The 23,681-nt window shown below is 49.3% G+C and overlaps 1 protein-coding gene across 1 annotated transcript in view; it reads right to left on the bottom strand.

Annotated features, from left to right (window-relative positions):
• SMS (spermine synthase) overlaps nt 1-22,165 on the bottom strand; it is a 52,482-nt gene extending 30,317 nt beyond the window's left edge. Inside the window, exons 1-2 of the mRNA XM_054166005.1 lie at nt 22,015-22,165; nt 2,563-2,683 (exon numbers count right to left, since the gene is read on the bottom strand). Of these exons, the coding sequence (XP_054021980.1) occupies nt 2,563-2,683; nt 22,015-22,069 (176 nt within the window). The 5' untranslated portion in view covers nt 22,070-22,165. The remainder of the gene's footprint in view (nt 1-2,562; nt 2,684-22,014) is intronic.
• Nucleotides 22,166-23,681: the final 1,516 nt, after the last annotated feature.

Genomic DNA, 23,681 nt, shown 5'->3' with positions numbered 1-23,681 from the left:
TGCTATTGAAATTCAGCATTAGTTGAGGAGATGCTCAATTTCCAAAGGTTAGCTTGAAATTTCTCCCCACCCTCGACTCACTGACTTGAAACCTGTTAAGATATACTGGGCCCTATGACTCTGCACAAAGGATCATACACATTAAAAGAGATAAAGACTTCCTATTCCTAAAATTAACTGTCCAGTCTTAGCCAGAGCAACTGATGCTTCAGTAAAAGCATGCTGCTTCAGGTGACCCTTGAAAGCATTCTGAAATAGAATCATAGAACGGTTGGGGCTGGAAAGGACCTCAAGGATCAACCTCACACTACAGCAGGTTGCTCACAGCCACATCCAGCCTGGCTGCAAACATCTCCAGGCATGAGGCTTCCACCACCTCCCTGGGCAACCTGTGCCAGTGTCTCATCACCCTCATGGGGAAGAACTGAAAACACAAAGCTCATAAAAACAATGACAGCTGGAGCCCCAAAATTCAGAGGAAGGGCTCTTGTCCTGCATGTGCTACTGACTCATACAGCATTTGGGTAAGGAGGCTGGAAAGGCAGAGAAGTGTATCCATCCCCACCACTACAGCAAGACTTGAGTGGCTCAAGGGAGCTACTTCCCACCCAGTTCTAGAGTCTTGTGTTGACAACCCCATTATTAAACGTTTCCAGATGAACTTCCCTCAATTAGGTCTTTTGTCAGAGTGAATCACAAAGTAAATGGACCAGGTAGAGTGGACTCATGTGACTTTTGCTTGCTTAGCTTCAGACAAAGGAGAAGAGGGCTCTGGTGCTTTGGTAATGACAACAGAAAAGCATGGTTTAATCCCCAGATCAGCTCCAATTCCTTCAACAGCCACACACTGGGCTGTTCACAGTATCACAAAACTGTTAGGGTTGGAAGAGACCCCAAGGATCAGCCAGTTCCAACCCCCTGCCATGGGCAGGGACACCTCACACTGCAGTAGGTTGCTCACAGCCACATCCAGCCTGGCTGCAAAAACCTCCTGGGATGAGGCTTCCACCACCTCCCTGGGCAACCTGTGCCAGTGTCTCACCACCCCCATGGGGAAGAGCTTCTTCCTAACATCCACAGTCCCAACTCTCTCAATCTGTCTCCATAGCAGAGCAGCTCCAGCTCTCTGCTCATCCTCATGGCCCTTCTCTGGACACCTTCCAGCACCTCCAGATCCTTCCTGTAATAGAGGCTCCAGTACTGGACAGTACTCCAGGTGTGGTCTCACCAGGGCAGAGTAGAGGGGGAGAATCACCTCCCAGGCCCTGCTGGCTATGCTTCTCTTGATGCAGCCCAGGCTCTGGTTGGCTCTCAGGGCTGCAAGTGCACACTGCTGGCTCCTGTTGAGCTTCTCATCCACCAGCACCCCAAGTCCTATTCTTCAGGGCTGCTCTTAAGCCAGTCCCTGCTAGCCTGTATCAGTGCTTGGGACTGCCCCAAGCAAGATGCAGGGCCTTGCATCATCAACAGCACTCAGATTTCAAACAATCTGTAGCATGGGGCACACTGCAAGCTACTGGGATTAGCTCTGCAGACTTTGGAGTGTAGACAGTTTAGCAACCTGTCACTATCTCATCTCAAACATTTTTCATGGGATTAGTACCCAGCTTGTTACATCTCTTGTGCATCTTTGTCTTGTACTGGCTCAGTCACCTTTGGCTGGTTAAAAATGTGTTTGCTCATATTCACAAAACCCCTGCTCAGGAACAGCACCAACTCACACAGCATGATAGGACAAGAGGGAATGGATTGAAGCTTGAGAAGGGCTGATTTAGATTGGAGATCAGGAAGAAGTTCTTCCCCATGAGGGTGGTGAGACACTGGAAGAGGTTGCCCAGGGAGGTGGTGGTTGCCCCTTCCCTGGAGATGTTCAAGGCCAGGTTGGATAGGATCTTGAGCAACCTGATCTAGTGTGAGGTGTCCCTGCCCATGGCAGGGGGGTTGGTACTGGATGATCCTTGAGGTGCCTTGCAGCCTAAATCATTCTCTAAGATGGAGCACTGAAGATTAGGGGGCTGGAGCTTCTCTCCTATGAGGACAGACTGAGGGAGTTGGGGTTGTTCAGTCTGGAGAAGAGAAGACTCCGAGGAGACCTAATTGTGGCCTTCCAGTATCTGAAGGGGGCTACAAGAAAGCCGGGGAGGGACTTTTGAGGGTGTCAGGGAGTGACAGGACTGGGGGGAATGGAAAGTAAATTAGAAATGTGTAGATTCAGATTGGATGCTAGGAAGAAGTTGTTCCCCATGAGGGTGGTGAGACACTGGCACAGGTTGCCCAGGGAGGTCATGGATGCTCCCAGTCAAATCTGGAAGGGTTAGCCCTGATAAGACACCTCACAGTGTTACTGCATCAATACAGTCTAGAGTGAGCAATGCAACTCTCAGACACCCACAATGCAAGATGGTACAGACAAGATTACCAGCATTCTGAACCTAGCCACTTCAGACACAGGCTAATACATTAACACCTTCGAAGGAGATCTGATATGGGGAGAAAGAAATAATTGTAAGGGAGGACAGAGGGGACACAATCCAACAGGGAGGAGAAGGAAAAACCACTCACCTGCCATTTTTTTGAATGTAGGTTGCTAGATAGCCATGATCTTCCCAGTTATGAACCGTTTCTGTCATTCCCTGCTCCTGAAAAATGGGCTGTAGAGCTTTAAGAACGGCATTGCAATCAGCTGTGAGATTCAGAGAGAGACAAAAAAAATCATTAGTAAGCATCTTCCACTCAAATCAGTTCTGGCTTGGGTGAGGTTCTTTGGGTGGGAGGTTCTGGGGGGTGTCAGAGGGAACATGTGCTGTTGGGTTTTTAGGTTGGGGGGGTGGAGGTTTGGTTATTATTTTTTTTCTTTGGGAGTTTGCTTGGTTGAGTTTTTTTTAGGTTTTGTTTCTTTCTTACCAAAAGGCTGAACAGTTTTTGCTGGCAGCCTGGAGTACAGAACACAGAATTAACCATGCAGGAAAAGACCTTTGAGATCATCAAGTCCAACCTATCACCCAACACCATCTAATCAACCATACCTTGGCACCAAGTGCCTCATCCAGGCTCTTAAACACCTCCAGCGATGGTGACTCTACCACCTCCCTGGGCAGCACATTCCAAAGGCCAATCACTCTTTCTGGGAAGAATTTCTTCCTAACATCCAGCCTAAACCTCCCCTGGCACAGCTTGAGACTGTGTCTTCTTGTTCGGGTGCTGGTTGCCTGGCTACAACCTCCCTTCAGGTAGCTGTAGGCAGCTGAGCCTCTTCTTCCCCAGGCTGAAAAGTAGTTTTGCTTCCCATACTGAATGCCTGTGGTGGCTTTGTTTATATGTCAATAACATAAGCAAGGTTTAGAGCCTGTCAGGGGAATCACCTGGCACAGCCACATTATGAACAGTTTATAACCTCAGTGCTGAAGTATTTGGTAATTTCCCCTGCCTTGACCTCTTAAGGAGTTATTCCCAAGGGCATTTTGTTCTCCTCCTTGCCCCTGAATTCATATAGTTTGGAAAGCAGTTAAGTGTAGCCTGCAGGCATAATGAGCAATGGTTTCCAGGCCATTTGTACAAGCTTCAAAGAAATGAACCCCCCAAAAAATCTATACCAAAGATCAGTTCTTCTACCATCACTAAACCCCACAGTAGTCTCTCCCTTCCCTATTTGTTCAAATTATGAAGACAGGAAGTTTTTCTACCTGCTATCCAGCATCAGTTAGGTACCAACCACCACAGCACAGGCAGTAATTGAGGCTCAAAACATCTCTGCTTAGTAGCTAACTCTGGTCACAGTGGTTAGTTAGTGGGCTGACAAATCAAGCCAACATGGTTTTGGAAGATCAAAAAGAGATGGGATCATAATTAGAGCCACAGTTGTTGAACAGATTCCAGCCTCTGCGGCTTTGCACTGGGAGAGGAACTTTGCATGGCTGGCTTTAAACACACGGCTTTGGGGCATGCATCGACACTTGCTCGGGGAAGGTAGGAGCAGCTGTTCCCAAGCCTGCACATTCACACCAATCTTTGTCACTTCAGGTAATGTGGTCACCTCCTCTGGCTTGGCACTGGCTTCCTTGGCTCACACTGCTTTACCTTCTGCCTCAGCTTTTACAGAACTCCTGCTCCTTTCCTTCCCTCACACATTTATGTTACCATCACAGCATCACTAAATGCATGCCATACCCTTTCACAACATAGCATACAACTGTCAGGGCTGGAAGGGACCTCAAAGATCAGCCACTTCCAACTCCCCTGCCATGGGCAGGGACACCTCACACTACAGCAGGTTGCTCACAGCCACATCCAGCCTGGCTGCAAAAACCTCCAGGCAGGAGGCTTCTACCACCTCCCTGAGCAACCTGTGCCAGTGTCTCACCACCCTCATGGGGAACAACTTCTTCCTAATATCCAATCTCAATCTACCAATTTCTAGTTTTGCTCCATTCCCCCCAGTCCTATCACTCCCTGACACCCTCAACAGTCCCTCCCCAGCTTTCTTATAGCCCCCTTCAGATACTGGAAGGCCACAATATCAGCATGAAACCCAAACTCAACTAAAAGGCAACTAGTCCCCAGACCACTTCTGCAGCTCCAAGATACTGAAGTAGCAAGACAGGTTAAATGCAGTGTGAACACAAGTTATTTTAGAGGTTTTCTCTATCTCCTTTTGACAGCTTCAAGGATTTGTACTAGGTGCATCTTAGCAGAGGCTGCAGGACAACTCATCACTGACTTCTGTTCTGCTCTATGAACATATTAAACCCTCAAGCTGCTGAATCACTGAATGGGGGGGTTGGAAGGAACCTCAAAAGATCATGCAGTCCAAACCCCCCTGCCAGAGAGCAGGAGCCTCTAGAGCAGGTCACGCTGGAATGCATCAAGGTGGGTTTGGTATATTCAGTAGCAGACTTCTTGGCTAAGAAGCCAGGCACAAGCTTGAATTCTTCCTATTAGGCAATTAACTTGAGGAAATAAACAACAGGAACAGGCTCTTTCACCAGGTCTCCTTTCGGTTGTACCACACAGGACTTGCCTTGGAGGGCTAATTAGTTCTCCCAAGTTTGATTTTCATTTTAAAATGTTTCAGGCTCCAGTGGTTGCCTGAGGGCATCAGGAAGTGACAGCAATCCCACCATCTCTCACCCAAATCCATTTGTGTCCCAAGCTCAGATAGGCTATAACCAAGCCCTGATAAGCAGAAAGGACGATGGTGATTAGAACAGTAGGAACAGGTTTGAATCCCCAAAATGTTAATTCAAGTACTCCATCTATTCTCCTGTTCAGGAGCAAAAGAAACAAAACTGTGGTTGCCAAGCATGAAGCACTGCTGTAGCTATTTGATAATCACTTGCTAGAAGGAATGAAAAGGTCCAAAGTTCCAACTCTAAAGCTCCGAAACAAAACCAGTGCAAGACAGGATTTGAGACATTTCCTCAAGAGAGTTAATGCCCCTTTAAGCCAGGCAGTTTGGCAATCCCAGCACACTTGAACAGATGACTTGCAGCAGTTGAAAATACATCTCTGAAAGACAACGTTTGACAGTGATCTGTGAACAGGAGCACAGCTCAAAAGCCAGACCTACTGAGAGCATTTAGTCTGTCCTCATGCACAGCACTGGTTAGTTTCACTGGGCTCAGCCCAGTGATTTGCTATTGAGCTACAGACTACTTCTAAAAATACTCTAGTTTAAGACCTCATACCAGAGGCTTGACAAGATCTTCTTAAACTATGGGAACAGATCAGCCCTCATCAAAAAATATTTACCCCTTTCCTGACTTCAAATATTTCCTACCCTGATTTGGAACCATTTCCTCTAGCAAGCCAGAGTGTCACAACCAAAACAAGACAACACAAAGCACTTATGCCTCTAGATCTCTGCTGAATTGTTCCCTTGGTAGCTACACCCTCAAGGAGGGGGAATAAAAAGTGGACTAAGAGTACATTAAAGGATTAGTGTCTATTAAGATGCAAACTGCAGCCTAGCAAACTGAATGACTGGCATATTGGTTTGGTTCAGAGGTGCATAAATTAATCCTTTCAATATATTAAGTCAATGCATTGGGCAAGTCTGAAATCCTCACACAAGCGCACACTACCTCTTCACTCCAGATCTTCCAAGAACCTCACAGGAAAAGTGCAAAGACAAAGTAGGAGTGTGTCAGACATAAGAAATGAAGGGAACACACCTGGGAAGACAGATTAATTTTGCATCCAGCTCTAGAGGACCTGATGGAGCAGGTCTAGGGGAGGGCTATGAAGATGATCAGGAGCACCTCTGCTATAAGGACAGGTTGAGGGAAGTGGGGTTGTTCAGTGTGGAGAAGAGAAGGTTCCAAGAAGAACTAAGAGCAGCCTTCCAGGGGGCCTGTTTCCAAAGGCCTGGAGTGATAGGACAAGGGACAGTGGTTTGAAATGAGAGAAGAGCAGATTTAGACTGGATGTTAGGAACAAATTCTGCACCATGAGGGTGGTGGAACACTGCAACAGGTTGCCCAGGCAGGTAGTTGAGGCCCCAGCACTGAAGATATTCATATTCAAGGTCAGGCTGTACAAAGCTCTGTGCAACCAGACACAGTGGAGGCTGTCTCTGCTGACTGCAAGGGGACTGGACCTTTGGAGGTCCTTTCCAATCTAAACCATTCTACAATTTCTATCCAGGTGAGGTCCCAGGGGCAGTTCAAGGTGAGAGCAGCAAGAGCCTGGGCCTTCAGCCTGCTGCAGGAGCACACCTGACTGCTCTGGCACTAAGCTCACATGAGTCAAGGCAGGCCACTCAATACCTCCCCTCACCACCAGCCACTAGTAATACAGTAACCAGGGTTATAGGTGTGCATGGGCTCCTCTCACCAACAGAAGGCATTTTTCCAATGTCAATATGGTATCTCAGTCTTAATCATGAAAGGACTAAAGAATTAGGGGTGTGCTAGCAAGTAAAATGTTTAGCATGTTCAATAGTCAGACCTGAGGAGAGAGACTTTAGGCTCCAGTGTGTCTGTACTTCAGGAGTGCTACATTTCCTCTAGGCACTAAAACAGGCACTCTGAGCAGCAAAAAGATAAAGGCACTACAATTTGTAGACAACCAACAGCCTCATCCTGCTAGTTCCCTCCCTCCCCATGCATACTAGAGAGCAGAACATCAAACTGCAGGTAACTGGTTATCATTTATTCACTAACTCTTACACAGAAGTTTGGGTTTTTTCCTCCTTAAAAAAAAAAAGCTGAAAACTTCAGAAGACTTAGTCCTGGTTAAAAGCATCTGCCTGCATGTGTGGAGAGCACACTAGTGTTTGTCCACAGAAACACCACAGGCTCAAATGAAAGTTCAGAATGACAACAGTTATTATAGAATGGTCAGGGTTGGAAGGGACCTCAAGGATCAGCCAGTTCCAACCCCCCTGCCATGGCCAGGGACACCTCACACTACAGCAGGTTGCTCACAGCCACATCCAGCCTGGCTGCAAAGACCTCCAGGGATGAGGCTTCCACCACCTCCCTGGGCAACCTGTGCCAGGCTCTCACCACCCTCATGGGGAACAACTTCTTCCTAACGTTCAATCTCAAGCTACCCATTTCTAGTTTTGCTCCATCCCCCCCAGTCCTATCACTCCCTGACACCCTCAGAAGTCCCTCCCCAGCTTTCTTGGAGCCCCCTTCAGATCCTGGAAGGCCACAAGAAGGTCTCCCTGGAACCTTTCCTACTCCAGACTGAGCAGCCCCAACGCCCTCTGTCCAGAGGAGGGCCATGAGGATGAGCACCTTCCAGCACTTCCAGATCCTTCCTGTAACAGAGGCTCCAGAACTGGACACAGTGCTCCAGGTGGGGTCTCACCAGAGTGGAGCAGAGGGGGAGAATCACCTCCCTCGACCTGCTGGCTAATGCTTCTCTTGCTGCAGCCCAGGCTCTGGTCGGCTTTCTGGGCTGCAAGTGCACACTGCTGGCTCCTGTTGAGCTTCTCACCCACCAGCAACCCTGTGGTGGGTTGAAGTTTCCCCCAGCATTAGCTTTTCAGCCAGAAGCAAATGAACTACTACAACCCCCAAGTCCTTTTCTACAGGGCTGCTCTCAAGCCAGTCCCTGCCCAGCTTGTATCAGTGCTTGGTTGCCTAAAATGGCCCTTTTCCTTCAACTGCTACTACAAAAACTCAGGCCTCACAAGAATGCAAGGACCCCATTCAAGCACACCTCAAAGCCCCTCTTTCCATTACTCCCCAGCACAAAGGCAGCAGATGCAAATAGAAAACAGCTGGCTTAGCACCTCCCAGGTATTAACTTTGGAAATCAGGACACCTTCCTCCTTCATACCCTCTTCCCCTCAAGAAGAATCTGTCTTTGCTAGCTCCGTGGAAGCAGATTCAGTAGCAATCTGAAATCTATACTAAAATTGCTCCTTTCAATCAATTTACAACTGTGAGAACCAAGCTCGTGATGTTGATGCACACAGAAGTCTGCATAAATACTCAGCATTAGGTTTAAAGAAGGCAATAGGAAGGACATGGAGCTGATGGAGCAGGTCCAGAGGAGGGCCACAAAAATGATCAAGGGGTTGAAGCACCTCTGCTATGAGGACAGGCTGAGGGAGCTGGGGGTGTTCAGCCTGGAGAAGAGAAGGCTTTAGGTAGACCTAACAGCAACCTTACAGTATCTGAAGGGGGCTACAAGGGTGGGAAGGGTCTGCTTACAAAGGCCTGCAGTGACAGGACCAGGGCAATAGCTTTAAGCTAGAGAAGAGCAGATTTAGACTGGATGTTAGGAACAAGGTCTTTACTGTGGTGGAAGACTGGAACAGGTTGCCCAGGAAACCTGATCTAGTTGGGGAGGTTGGACTGGATGACCTTTGGAGGTCCCTTCCATCCCCAACCATTCTATGATTCTATGAACAGTTCACCCATCCAGGAGAAAGCAGACCAAAAACTTCCCCACCGTACTTTCTCCATTTCATTGCTCTGTATTACAGAAGGTCAAGAGTGGAAGCTGCCCTTTCCTAAAGGGCTTCCATATAACATCCACCACACTCCTACTGTGAGGACCTCTAGCTTCCTAGCAAATACAGGCAAACAAAGCCATGCTGTGCCACAACAGCAAGTGCAGGAACTTTACCTGAGCAGTGTGGACAGCCCTGCAGAAGTCTAGATCAACAGCAACCACTACACATTTCTGAGCTCCATCCACTTCCACAAAAAGGGAAAAAAAAACCCAAACACACTGAAGAAGTTACTCCTTCAATCTTCCTCCACTCAATTTCTTGGTCTGGGACAACTAAAAAGTTAATTTACTGCACACACAAAACCCAAAGTGGTCTTCTGTACTGAATACCTCATGATTGTTTGTCAGGATGAAGCTCCTGAAGTTTTCTGTAATCCCACAGAATGTCAGGGGTTGGAAGGGACCTCCAGAGATCACTGAGAGTCCAACCCTCCTGCCAGAGCAAAAGCACCTAGGGCAGGTTACACAGGAACACATCCAGGTGGGTTTGGAAAGTCTCCAGAGCAGGAGACTCCACAGCCTCTCTGGGCAGCCTGCTCCAAGGCTCTGGCACCCTCACAGGGAAAAAGTTTTTCCTTCTGTTCATGTGGCACCTCCTCTGCTCCAGCTTGCACCCAGTGCCCCTTGTCCTGTCATTGGACATCCCTGAGGAGGGCCTGGCTCCTTCCTTTACATCTTTATCAACATGAATGAGGTCACTTCTCAGTCTCCTCTTTCCCAAGCTAAAGAGCTACAGCTCCCTCAGCCTCTCCTCAACAGGAAGATGCTCCACTGCCTTCAACATCTTCATGGCTCAGCCTCAATAAAACTGCAACCCCAACATGAGTGAGGTTTAAGCCTTACTGTTTGTGCTTTAAGAGGGCAGCAGTGGAGGTCTGTTGGAACAGGTTGGACTTGATGATCCTTGGGGTCTCTTCCAACCTTAGTTACTGTGATACTGTGAAATGATATTGCAGTACTAAAAACATCCATTACCAAACTGTGGAATAATGGTAGTGTTACATCTCAGAGTACCACCAATAAGCACATCCAGAGTAAGACTAATCGACTCTGTGTTACACACAGTAGCTACAATCCTAACTACAGCTTGGCAAGGTATCTTACCATTTCAAACTCAACACCTGAGAACAGCAAGTTTGGCTCCACATTTGAGTAGAGTGATGTGGCAGAACACACTTGTTGGCAGCACTTACAAAGGCAACATTCCACTCCATCTAGTGTTCAGGAGAAAAACTTGTTTGAAAAGGTTAAATAGTGAAACTTCTGCTACCAGGACAGACAATGCAGTTAGAAGAATTGATTACCTCAGCATAATGTTACACAGCCACACACACAGCTGTGAAATGCTTGTCACACTGTCCTGAACAGCCCATAAACAGACTCCTTTCCCCTTTACAGAACACAGAATCAAGCGGGTAGGAAAACACCTTCAAGATCATTGAGTCCAACCTGTCACCCAACACCATCTAATCAACTAAACCATGGCACCAAGTGCCTCATCCAGGCTCTTCTTAAACACCTCCAGGGATGGTGACTCCACCACCTCCCTGGGCAGCACATTTCAATGGCCAATTACTCTCTGTGAAGAACTTTTTCCTAACATCTAGCCTAAACCTCCCCGGCACAGCTTGAGACTGTGCCCTCTTGTTCTGGTGCTGGGTGCCTGGGAGAAGAGACCAACCCCCACCTGGCTGCAACCTCCCTTCAGGCAGTGGTAGACAGCAAGAAGGTCTCCCCTGAGTCTCCTCTTCTGCAGGCTAAGCAACCCCATCTCCCTCAGCCTCTCCTCACAGGGCTGTGCTCCAGACCCCTCCCCAGCCTTGTTGCCCTTCTCTGGACACCTTCCAGCAGCTCAACATCTTTCTTGAATTGAGGAGCCCAGAGCTGGACACAGGGCTCAAGGTGTGGCCTAACCAGTGCTGAGTACAGGGCAGAATGACTTCCCTGCTCCTCTGGCCACACTATTCCTGATGCAGGCCAGGATGCCATTGGCCTTCTTGGCCACCTGGGCACACTGCTGTCTCATGTTCAGCTACTGTCAACCAGTACACCCAGGTCCCAAACCAGACTCTTCCAGACTTACTGCTTGGTCAATTTTAATTTTGCTACAGATCTCATTAAATTTCTGGGAACAATTCACCCCCAAGAGATCATCAGAGCTGAGCAGCAGACAAAGGGACATTTGCAAGCCACCATCTCATACATAAGTTCCTCAGGCCAGCTTTGCACAGAGTATTTTCGCACTTGGAACATTCACTTCATGAGATGTGTAGCTTAAGCCTTAACATCAAATGTGGCTTCAATGCCTCAGCTCCACTAACTTCTTTCCTTTCTCCCAGTAATCATGGAATTGTCAGGGTTGGAAGGCACCTCAAGGATCATCCAGTTCCAACCCCCCTGCCATGGGCAGGGACACCTCACACTACAGCAGGTTGCCTAGAGCCATATCCAGTCTGGCTTTAAACACATCCAGGGAGGAGGCTTCCACCACTTCTTTAGGAAAAAGTTCTTCACTGGAACAGGTTGCCCAACATCTAACCTAAATCTCCCCTCCCCTCCATTCCTCCAGTCCTATCACTAACCAACATCCTAAGAAGTCCCTCCCCAGCTTCCTTGTAGCCCCTTTCAGATACTGGAAGGCCACAGTAAGGTCTCCCCACAGCCTTCTCTTCTCCAGACTGAACAACCCCAACTCTCTCAGCCTGTCTTCACAGGAGAAGAGCTCCAGCCCCCTGATCATCCTTGTGGCCCTTCACTAAACTGAAGCCCATTAGTTGACAAAGACTATTCACCTTTTAAATGCTATCATTTGCTGAAGTATCTGTAGGCCTTCCATCCATAAAACCAGTTAGACAAGGGGAAGTTGGTAACAGAATTTCAGCATGCCTAGATGATACCAAGCTCTCCTGTTCACTTACATCTCTCAAGCCACTTTCATCAGCTGGCACCTGACCATCTTCCAGAAACCTAAGCAGAGTGATGAGTACTTTTCTCTCCTTCCAAGGGTTTTGCCACTGAAAAGGAATGGTCAGAAGTGTACCTGAAATGGGAAATACTGAGGTGTCAAAAGTAGTCTATCTCCTGCAGCCTCAAGATGGAAACGCCTCCCATGCTGCTAACCTTCACCTTTGTGGGTGACAGCTCCTTCATGTCTGAGCAAGCAGCCCCTGAGTACCTGGCATCAGGCTGGAGTATCAGATCATTATCTTTTCAGACTTCCATTCATAAAGAATTTTAATCTTCAGAGGTGGAAACCAGCAGAAGCAGGGCAATGAGTTCACAGCTAAAAATGGAAAGCTATTAATTCTTGTATTAACACCTCCTGACAAGCTCCACTTGCGCTCTGACACAGCAGGCCAGCTCTTGGTCCAGGCCTGTCAAAACTAGACTGTGGAGTCCTGCAGGGCTCAGCCAAGCACACAGGCTGAGTCCACATCACTTCTGTTAACAGAATCATAGAACGGATTTGGGCTGGAAGGGGCCTCCAAAGGTCATCTGGGCCAACTCCCCTGCAGCCAGCAGGGACATCCTCCACTAGATGAGCTTCTTCTGAGACTTATCAAGACTGACCTTGAAGGGCTCTAGGGATGGGGCCTCAGCTACCTCCCTGGACAACCTGTTGCAGCATTCTACCACCCTCATTGTGCAGTACTTGCTCCTAACATACAGTCTAATTCTCCTCTCATTTCAAACCACTGCCCCTTGTCCTATCACTGCAGGCCTCTGCAAACAGTCCCTCTGCAGCTTTCTTGCAGCCCCCTTCAGCTACTGGAAGGCTGCTCTTGGGGCTCTCCAGGCTGAACACCCCCAGCTCCCTCAGCCTGTCCTCATAGCAGAAGCGCTCAAACCCCCTGATCGTTTTTGCAGCCCTCCTCTGGACCTGCTCCATCAGGTCCATGTGCTTCCTGTGTTGAGGGCTCCAGAGCCTGATGCAGTATTCCAGGTGAGGTCATGCTAGAGCAGAGCCAAGTGGCAGAATCACCTCTCTTGACTTGCTGGCCACATTTCTCCTGATAAAGCCCAGGATGCCATCAGCCTTCTGGGTTGCAAGTGCACACTGTTGGCTCACATCCAGCCTCTTGTCTACCATCACCCCCAAGTCCTTTTCTGCAGGGCTGCTGTCAATTTCATCATCCCCCAGACTGTACTGGTAAGTAAGGATTGTCCCACCCTAGGTCATTTCACTCCAGAATGCTTAAAAGTGGTTTGTCTTTTTTCTGTAAGGTACTGGTGGAGGCTGCTACAAGGGTATAACCAACACAGACCTATTTCTGAAGTGCAGCTGCAAGTCAGCTGCAAACACACCTTTAGCCAGGAATGTTGCAAGCCTCAGAGGCAATTATTAGAGTCTTGTTTAATCTTTATTTAAAGGGTCCTCGTATCCAAGCCATAGCCAAGGAGTCAGCAAATTCTGGTAACATACCATAAATCAGTATGGTAAAGAAATGAGATAAGCCTATCACCTGCATGTTATCACTGTCATCAGGTGTTTCAGCACTTCAGACAATCCAGCACTTGACAGAACCAGTCCAATTCAGCTGCGAGGCTCAGAGCTGACACTCCCCTCACCGTATGGTCGAATACACCTCAATGTGCTTTTAGTGCTAAACTGCAGCCAGCTCCAGTCACAGAAGCACAAGCTGCCTCCCCAGAAAAACAAAGCCCCAGCATCTCCAGCACCTTAGGCAACAAAAGCGCCCATTACAGAGGAAATGGAAGAACTCCCTATACAGCCAAGTGCTCAGGGGGTATTGAGGAATCCTCCACTTACAATCACAGAAACTGTTGAGTACTTAGCATTAGGTTAAGCCTCTTCTCCTTCATACACACGATTTCAACTTACTTGGGGGGAAAATAACCCTGCAGGAGATACTGAATTTCCAATGCCAGTCACCTCTTCCTGCTTCCTCCAGGATTTCCACACTAAGTGCAAGATACAGCACAACTCAGCAGCTAGAACTGCTGACTACCTACTTCTTAAACCGAACCTGCACCAATTCCAAGTTGCCTTTATTACAGCTCAACACATGCAAAGAGCTGAACTCGTGAAGACTTTTCACAGGTGGAAGTTCAGGTAGAGGTTTCAGAGATCATAGAATCATAAAATTGTAAGGGTTGGAAGGGACCTCAAGGATCATCCAGTTCCAACCCCCCCTGCCATGGCCAGGGACACCTCACACTGCAGCAGGCTGCTCACAACCACATCCAGCCTGGCTGCAAAAAACCTCCAGGGATGAGGCTTCCACCACCTCCCTGGGCAACCTGTGCCAGATGCCAGAGAGTAAGAGCCAGTAAAGCACCACTTCTCACCCAGTTCTCTTAAAACACTATTCCTGGGAGACTGCCCACTCTGGAAGGCCTTTGGTTTTCAATTGGTCTTTAAAACGAGAAAACTAAGCCATAAAGCTCCAAAGAAATGCAGAATTAAAAGCTCTGTCAACGTTTCCCTCCCCTCCAGAAGGTTCAGATCAAGTAACAAGCACATAAAACTGCACCCATGCTCTATGAAGAGCATTAAAGATTTCCAGTCAAAACACAGATAAGAATTAAAAGGCTAAGTTCAATATTTGAATGGCATGCAGCTAAAAACATACCAACTTCACTGCTAAGTATTTGGACTGCAGGCAAAAATGCCAGCTGAACTGCATGCAATTCAAATATTTAACAGATTCAATAGCCTAGGTAACAAATTCAATACTGAAATCATACTTAGCTGAGAAACTTATGTTTTGTAATCAGGATTCTTCCAGAACACATGTATGACCATTTATTACAGTTATAAGGGGGTACTGATTGACAGATGGCTAAACATGAGCCAGCAGTGTGCCCAGGTGGCCAAGAAGGCCAATGGCATCCTGGCCTGCATTAGGAATAGTGTGGCCAGGAGGAGCAGGGAAGTCATTCTGCCCTGTACTCTGCACTGGTTAGGCCACACCTTGAGTCCTGTGTCCAGTTCTGGGCCCCTCAGTTTATGAAGGACATTGAGACACTTGAATGTGTCCAGAGAAGGGCAACAAGGCTGGGGAGAGGCCTTGAACATAGCCCTGTAAGGAGAGGCTGAGGGAGCTAGGGGTGTTTAGCCTGGAGGAGGCTCAGGGGAGACCTTATTTGCTGTCTACAACTCCCTGAAGGGAGGCTGTAGCCAGCTGGGAGTTGGTCTCTTCTTCCAGGCAACCAGCACGAGAACAAGAGGACACAGTCTCAAGCTGTGCCAGGGGAGGTTTAGGCTGGAGGTGAGGAGAAAGTTCTTCCCAGAAAGAGTAATTGGCCATTGGAATGTGCTGCCCAGGGAGGTGGTGGAGTCACTGTCCCTGGAGGTGTTCAAGAGAGGACTGGATGTGGCACTTGATGCCATGGTTTAATAGTCATGAGGTCTTTCATGACAGGTTGGATTTAATGATCTTTGAGGTCTCTTCCAACCTTATCGATTCTATGATGACTCTGTATCATGCAGTATGACTAAACAACTGTAAAACAAACCACACCAAAAAAAAGGATGTGGGGGTTCTTTAAATTTTTATAGCCCTGACTGCATGCTAAAGCTTCACCTGACAGCATTCCTGTCTATTTAAAAATAGGCCAAAAGTCTAAGATACAGAAAGGCACTTCCTTACATCACCAGACACATGACTTGTTTTTAACTAACTTTAGAAGCAGTTAGTACCTCCACCTGAAAAAAACCAAACAACAAAAAAACCAAAAGAACTCCACAAGTGAGTCTTGTAGTTCAAGGCAGTCTCCAGTAACATGCAAAACACTAGCCAAAGCAGAAAATAGCTCTCTTTCAAGTTGAATCCAATAAACATGATTCCAGATAGAATTTGTCCACAATTTATTAGTGAAGGATTCTCTCTTCCCAGTGTGCACTTGCAGCCCAGAAAGCCAATCACATCCTGGGCTGCAGCAAGAGAAGCATAGCCAGCAGGTCGAGGGAGGTGATTCTCCCCCTCTGCTCCACTCTGATGAGACACCACACATGGAGCACTGTGTCCAGTTCTGGAGCCTCTGTTACAGGAAGGATCTGGAGGTGCTGGAAGGTGTCCAGAGAAGGACCATGAGGATAAGCAGAGGGCTGGAGCTGCTCTGAGGGAGTTGGGGTTGTTCAGTCTGGAGAAGGGAAGGTTCCAAGGAGACCCAATTGTGGCCTTCCAGTATGTCAAGGGGGCTACAAGAAAGCTGGGGAGGGAGTGATAGGACTGGGGAGAATGGAGCAAAACTAGAAATGGGTAGCTTGAGACTGGATGTTAGGAAGAAGTTGTTCCCCATGAGGGTGGTGAGACACTGGCACAGGTTGCCCAGGGAGGTGGTGGAAGCCTCATCCCTGGAGGTGTTTGCAGCCAGGCTGGATGTGGCTGTCAGCAACCTGCTGTAGTGTGAGGTGTCCCTGCCCACGGCAGGGGGGTTGGAACCGGATGAGCCTTGAGGTCCCTTCCAACCCTAACAATTCCATGATTCCTATATTGTCCACATCCAACAACACTGGAACATAATTACTGTAGCCAGCTGCTACATTGTTTTATCTACATGGAATCCTATTGATGAGAGGCTTGATTTTCTCACCATGTTTTTCCCTCAGTTATGATTTATCCTTCCTACCTGAATAAAAAGGGTCATGTGCATACACATCCAGTTGGAAATAGTAAGCTCCTAGACAGTCAAAAACCTCATTTTCCAACAAGTGCTTACCCTTTCAGAGCAACTTCACCAAATAACCCAAAAATCTCAAAAGCAAATAAACCAAATCTCAAAAGCCTCCATACCATTTCCTCCCTCCACCATACAGAAAAATCTTCATCAGTGACCTGGATGAGGGAACACACTGTACCCCCGCAGCAGGCTTGCTGATACAGAACTGGGAGGAGTGGCTGATACACCAGAAGGTTGTGTTGCCTTTCACTTGGAAAGCTGAGTAGAGAGGAACGTACTGAAGCTCAGCAAGGTTCAGTGTATGGCTGCTCTATACCTAGGGAGGAATAACCCCATCCACCAGTACAGGCTAGGGGATCCTGCTGGATAACAAGCTAAGACAGCAATTTGACCTTGTGGCCAAGAGGCCCAATGATTATCTTGGGGCGTATTAAAGGAGAGTGTGGCCAGCAAGTCAAAGGAGCTTATCCTCCCCCTTCTACTCTGCCCTAACAAGGCAACATCTGGACTACTATATCTAGTTCTGGACTCCAATTCAAGAGAGAGAAGGAACTACTGTAGAGTCCAATGGAAGGTTATGAAGAGGATTAGGGCACTGGAGCATTTCTCTTACCAGGAAAGGCTGAGAGAGCTGGGACTGTTTAGTCTGCAGAAGACAGAGTGGATCTTATCAATGCTTATAAATATCTGAAAGGCAGGTGGCAAGAGAAAGAGACCAGACCCTTTTCAGCAGCGCCATGCAACAGGGCAAGGGGCAACAGGCACAAACTGAAACACAGAAGTTCCACCTGAATATGAGGAAGAATTCTTTCCTGTGAAGGTGCCAGAGCCCTGGAACAGGCTGCCCAGAGAGGTTGTGGAGTCTCCTTCTCTGGATATTCAAAACCTGCCCGGATGTGATCCTGTGCAACCTGCCCTGGGTGAACCTGCTTTAGCAGTGGCATTGGACTAGATGACCCCCAGAGGTCCCTTCCAATTCCCACCATGCTCTGGTTTTGCTCTTTCTGTATTGCCTAACCAAGAAAGCGATGCTTGTATGACACATTCATATATGGATGATCAGATTTATATCAAACAGTAATCTCAAATGAATTCTGGGAAGGTATAGGGCATCTACATACTTCATAAAAAAGGACTTTAGCTAACTACCTTGAGGAACCTTAAATTCCTCATTGCCACTTGACTGACAGAAATGTCATTAGCCTAGAAGTGAAAATTATGACTAAATCCTTCTATGCCTCAATTAGATCCATGTCCATTTTCCTATTCCTTTTGTGTTTTAGAACAGGGAACACTAAGCTGCTTGCCTGCTGAAGCTGTCTGCTTATCTCAGGGGCTACTGATAAGCAAGATACTCCTCTGCAACTCTGAACTCTACAGTTACTCTACAGTTACTACTTTTATCAGCTCTTGACAAGGCCACCACAGAAGTCAGGTTGTATTATCCAGCTCTCAAAAGATTCAGCTCTGCTTATATCTAATTATTATATCATCTCATTTTTAAAATTGATTATAGACATAAGAGTTATGAATATAAAAGTGTCTTTTTTTGACTAATTTGTAGATTTTTGTAGTGCATTAAAAAGATACTGAAAACCCTGGAGAAAGCTGACAGCTATTGGAAGAGCTACACTGTGTCACCCATCCCATACAGCCCCATTCCCAAGACAGTGCTGCATTCCCCCTGCCAAACCCCCATCTTAAACCTACATAAGGTGGCTTTTTCTCCTTTCAACTCCCTACACCCATGATTTCACTGACATTGCTGGCATCTCTCAATGCCTCAAACAATTACCATCCCAGAATCATATAATTGTTAGAGTTGGAAGGGACCCCAAGGATCAGCCAATTCCAACCCCCCACCATGGGCAGGGACACCTCAAACTAGATCAGGCTGCTCAGAGCCACATCCAGCCTGGCCTGAACAGGGCGGCCTGAAGAAAACAGGGCTGATACTGAAGGGTTTTGGCACATGCCAGTTCAGCCTGCCAGTGAGAACAACCCACCACCATCTAGGCTACTCTGCACCACAAGCAGTTGCTAGCTGCAAAGTATGTAACACATGACAAAATCCCATCTTCAAATGCAGCAGTGTCCTTCAGACCCTTTCACTAAGGTGCAAAGACAGCCTCCCTTCTTTCTCCAAGAAACTCTAAAGGCCAAGGATGAAGACAAGCCACACGAGACAAAGAAACAAATGAATCCCCCCAAATCATTAACACAGAATCATAGAACAGGTTTGGGCTGGAAGGGGCCTCCAAAGGTCATCTGGGCCAACTCCCCTGCAGTCAGCAGGGACATCCTCCACTAGATGAGCTTCTTCTGAGACTTATCAAGACTGACCTTGAAGGGCTCTAGGGATGGGGCCTCAGCTACCTCCCTGAACAACCTGTTGCAGTACTTGTTCCTAACAATCTAATTCTCTCATTTCAAACCACTGCCCCTTGTCCTATCACTGCAGGCCTCTGCAAACAGTCCCTCTGCAGCTTTCTTGCAGCCCCCTTCAGCTACTGGAAGGCTACTCTTGGGGCTCTCCAGGCTGAACACCCCCAGCTCCCTCAGCCTGTCCTCATAGCAGAAGCGCTCAAACCCCCTGATCGTTTTTGCAGCCCTCCTCTGGACCTGCTCCATCAGGTCCATGTGCTTCCTGTGTTGAGGGCTCCAGAGCCTGATGCAGTATTCCAGGTGAGGTCATGCTAGAGCAGAGCCAAGTGGCAGAATCACCTCTCTTGACTTGCTGGCCACATTTCTCCTGATACAGCCCAGGATGCCATCAGCCTTCTGGGTTGCAAGTGCACACTGTTGGATCACATCCAGCCTCTTGTCTACCATCACCCCCAAGTCCATTTCTGCAGGGCTGCTGTCAATTTCATCATGTACTGTACTAGTAAGAAATGATTGTCCCAGCCTAGGTCATTTTATTCCAGAACTTTTAAAAGTGGTTTGTTTGTTTTTTCTGTAAGGTACATGGGACAACAAAACTCAACTATTTGACAATCCATGATTCGGCATTAAATTGTAACTTTGACATAAAATACAGCTTTACATTCAACATTTTCTCCTCTACAGATAACTCTCTATACTTTCAGCCACAAGCACTAGAGGAGAAACTCCACCTGAAAAGTTCAAGCCAACTTTGAAACTGTCCTATCAAGTCCAGTAGCACAGACTTCCTTAGTGAGATGTGAGGAACACACTAAAAGAAAAGCTTCTTCCCTTCTTTGATCTACAAAGCATCCCTGGTCACTCCCCACACCTCCATCTAGACATCCTTCTTGATGGGAGAAGGATCCAAATACTGCCTTCAAAGGGAAAGTGAATAGAAAACCTACCTGAAAGGAAGGCAGGATCACAGAATAACAGAGAGTTAAGGGTTAGAAGGGACCTCAAAGTATCATCTAGTCCAATCCCCCCTGCCAAAGCAGGATACATAGAATAAACCAGGTTGGAAGAGACCTTCAAGATCATCGCGTCCAACCCATCAACCAATCCAACACCGCCCAAACAACTAACCCACGGCACCAAGCACCCCGTCAAGTCTTCTCCTAAAAACCTCCAGTGATGGCGACTCCACCACCTCCCCAGGCAGCCCATTCCAATGGGCAATCACTCTTTCTGTATAGAACTTTTTTCTAACATCCAGCCTGAACCTCCCCTGGCGCAGCCTGAGACTGTGTCCTCTTGTTCTGGTACTGCTTGCCTGGGAGAAGAGACCAACCCCCATCTGGCTACAACCTCCCTTCAGGTAGTTGTAGAGAGGATCAAACACTTAAGACCACTATCACACACTATTAAATTCATAGCAGCTGATGCAACTATGGATTGTTTTCAATACACCTAGTCCTGGCCTTTCCCTTGACAATCCTAGCTCTTCTGCAGAAGCCACTTACTGATGTCATGTTTGACCCCACAACAGTTCAGGCATCTAAACAGGCAGAGAGTTCACTGTGGGGGTTGGGTGGTATCTGTGAAAACTGCTTTTAGACTGGTTTAGCTGCCCAGTTTTGCTCATGCTAGACTCATCAAGCAGAGGGTGCATGGCCAATGGTAGGACTACCTCCTTCACTATTAAGTCATCACTGGAGTGGCTAAAGCTGCACTGCAAAAATCTCACTGGATAACAGGAATACTTCCACATGAAACATAGTAGAATATTCTAAAGCACGCTGAAAAAACTCCACTAATACCTTCCCCCCGCCCTCCCCCCACCCTGCTCCTGGCTCTTCAAAGTGCAAACACAGCAATGCTACGAAGGGCACAGCACGCAGCAGAGCCGCCGGGGTCAGGAACCTCCCTCTCAAATCAAGCTGTTTGTAGGTTTTATCTGCAAATGCGTGGAATTGCTTTCATACCTCCCTCTCTTCAGAGAAGGAAATAAAAAGAAAGAGGGACAACACAGAAGGTCAGATCCCTGGAGGGACACCGGCCCCAGGGGAAAGGGAAGGCCAGCCCTAACTGCCTGCCTTGCTCAGCGTTCACCGACTTCACCACCCAGCTTTGCAGCCCACGCTAGGTCCCCCACGATTAAACCTTTTCACCCTTCTTGGCCGTTGAGGAGCGCAGCGGTTTCGTCGTTTCCTGGCTCGAACATGCCCTCTGCAGATAACTAGGGGGTAAAGCTTCGAAACCAGCGGGCAGCTCATCCAAAGCGCAGTTTCATCACCGATCACTTCCTTCGCGCTTTTGCAACGAGGTTAGAGCAAACACCGAAGCGAAGAAACACTCGTGCATTGTACCCGCACCCCGCTGGGCGGGAGCCGCCAGCCCGTTCCATCGCCATCGCCTGGAGGGCGGCGCAAAGGATCCACCAACCGAAGCGGGCTGCGCGGAGAGCCCCGGCCCGGCCGCTCGAAAACAGCCAGGGCATCCCTCCCCCCCAAGCCAGGCCCGCGGCGCGCCACCGCCCGCGCCAACGCTCCCCGGCCGCCGCCAAAGGGGAAAGCCCACCCGGGGCAGGGGAGCCTGGACGCACCGCTGCCCGCCCCCGTCCGTCTACCGCCCGGCACCACTGCCGCGCCTCAGGCCGGGCTGCCCCCAGCGGAGGGGCGGCCGCACGGCACGGCCGGCGCAGGGCAGGAGGCCGCAGCGGGCCGCCCGCCCAGGGCGGGTACAGCGGCACGATGGCCCCGGGGAGCATCTGCTCGCCGGCAGAGGCGGATGCCGGCGGGGAAACACACGGGGCACACAGCCGGGCAGGGGCGACAGACGGAGGTCCCGGTGGAGGGGGCGCCCACACTGAGCCAGGCGGCCGGCCGCGCCACTTCCTCGGCGACGGCAGGGGCAAGAAGGAGGCAGGCGGAGCGCGACACACCGCTAAGCCTCGGCGGGGGGATGAGGGTAGAACGGGTGCACCCTCTGCCCTCCTCTCTCTCTCTCCCTCCCTCCCCCGCCGGTTACCTGTGGCGCCAAGCAGGAAGTCGAGGGTGCTGTGCCGCGCTGCTGCTGCTGCCATAGTGAGGTAGAGCCCTGTGCCATGCCTGGAGGAGGCGGCGGCGGCGACGCGGGGAGTGCGGCCAGGAGCCTATATGTACGCGGGGGCTGCAGCGGCGCCGCGGGGCGGGGCCCGGCCGGCAGGGGCGGGGCAATGGCGGCCAGGGCGGGAGGGCAGCGGCCGTTAGGGGCTTGTGGGCCAGCGGGAGGGTTGGCGGCTGGCGGCACGGGAGCGAGACCGGTGTCTGCCAGAAGAACGGGCGCTATGCGGGGGGTGTTTGGGGGGGTAGGGGCTTGGTGCCGTCCCGTTTCGGTGCGCCGCCAGCCAGAGCGCCGCCGAGCCGGGAGCGTGGCCGCTGCGGCGCGGCTGCCCCTCCCCGGTGGCTACGGCGCCTTCAGCCCGGCGAGTAGTGCTTGCTTCTGCCGGGCCGGCGGCTCCCGCCTCAAATCCTTGGACCTGGGGCTGGCCTGTAAGTCCGACAATATCCTGCGGAGGCGAGATGTTCATTAGGATTCAGTTCACATGCACACACACACCCCGGTGAAGTCTCTGCGTGCTGTGCTGTCCCAGCGCTGAGGCTGCATCGCTGCACCTTCCCGCAGCGAGGGTGGCCTCAGCCTGGGGGCTGCTGGGCAGACGCAGGGTTGACTTCTACCCTAGCTGTGCTCGAAGGGTGTTTGCTGCCTTTCCCCGGGGTTTCAGGGGGGGACCATTACCAAAGAATCTTTCAAGCCGTTTATTTCGTGTTTTAATTCTTTAAAAGGTAACTTCAAAACAGAGTGCTGAAGCCACAAAGGACATAAGCCACATGTACCTACAAACCCAGAGAAAGGCCATGTAGAAGTGCTGAATATGGTGAGGACTATGTTATCCCCTGTTACAGCCAGGATCAGATGGAAGATGTAGAATGGGAGTCTGCAAAGCCCAAACTCTTAGCTAACTAATCATTGGGGGGGGGGGGGGGAGGGGGAAAGCTTCTTGTGGCTGGGCCATGTTCAATGAAGACCACCACCTCCCTGGGCAACCTGTGCCAGTGTCTCACCACCCTCATGGGGAACAACTTCTTCCCATATCCAATCTGAAGCTACCTAGTTTTATTTTGTTCCATTCCCCCCAGTCCTATCACTCCCTGACACCCTAAAAAGTCCCTCCCCAGCTTTCTTGTAGCCCCCTTCAGATACTGGAAGGCCACCATTAGGTCTCCTCAGCACCTTCTCTTCTCCAGACTGAACAGCCCCAACTCTCTCAAGTCTGTCTCCATAGGAGAAGAGCTCCAGCCCTCTGATCATCCTTGAGGCCCTGGTGAAGTGGCAACAAGGATACCCAGTCTGCCCAAGGAGGACTATGTTATCCCCTGTTACAGCCAGGATCAGATGAAAGATGTAGAAGGGGAATCTGCAAAGCCCAAACTTTTAGCTAACTAATCATTTGGGGGCTGGGGGTTTGGGGAGGAGCTTCTCCTGGCTGGGCTGTGTTAAATGAAGACTGTATGGTGAAAGAGTAGTTACCGCTGACCTGTGCATTGTTTGCTGTGCATCTCCAGTGAGTGTCTTGGATTTGCTCTCGATGCATGTGTGGAACTATACTGCTCAAAACAAGAACACTCTAAGATTACACAATAAGCATTACCTGA

Source organism: Dryobates pubescens, chromosome 12 (assembly GCF_014839835.1).
Source record: "Dryobates pubescens isolate bDryPub1 chromosome 12, bDryPub1.pri, whole genome shotgun sequence".
Taxonomy (NCBI): Eukaryota; Metazoa; Chordata; class Aves; order Piciformes; family Picidae; genus Dryobates; species Dryobates pubescens.
Note: the sequence above shows the minus strand (reverse complement) of the source record. Positions and strands in the feature narration are given on the sequence as shown.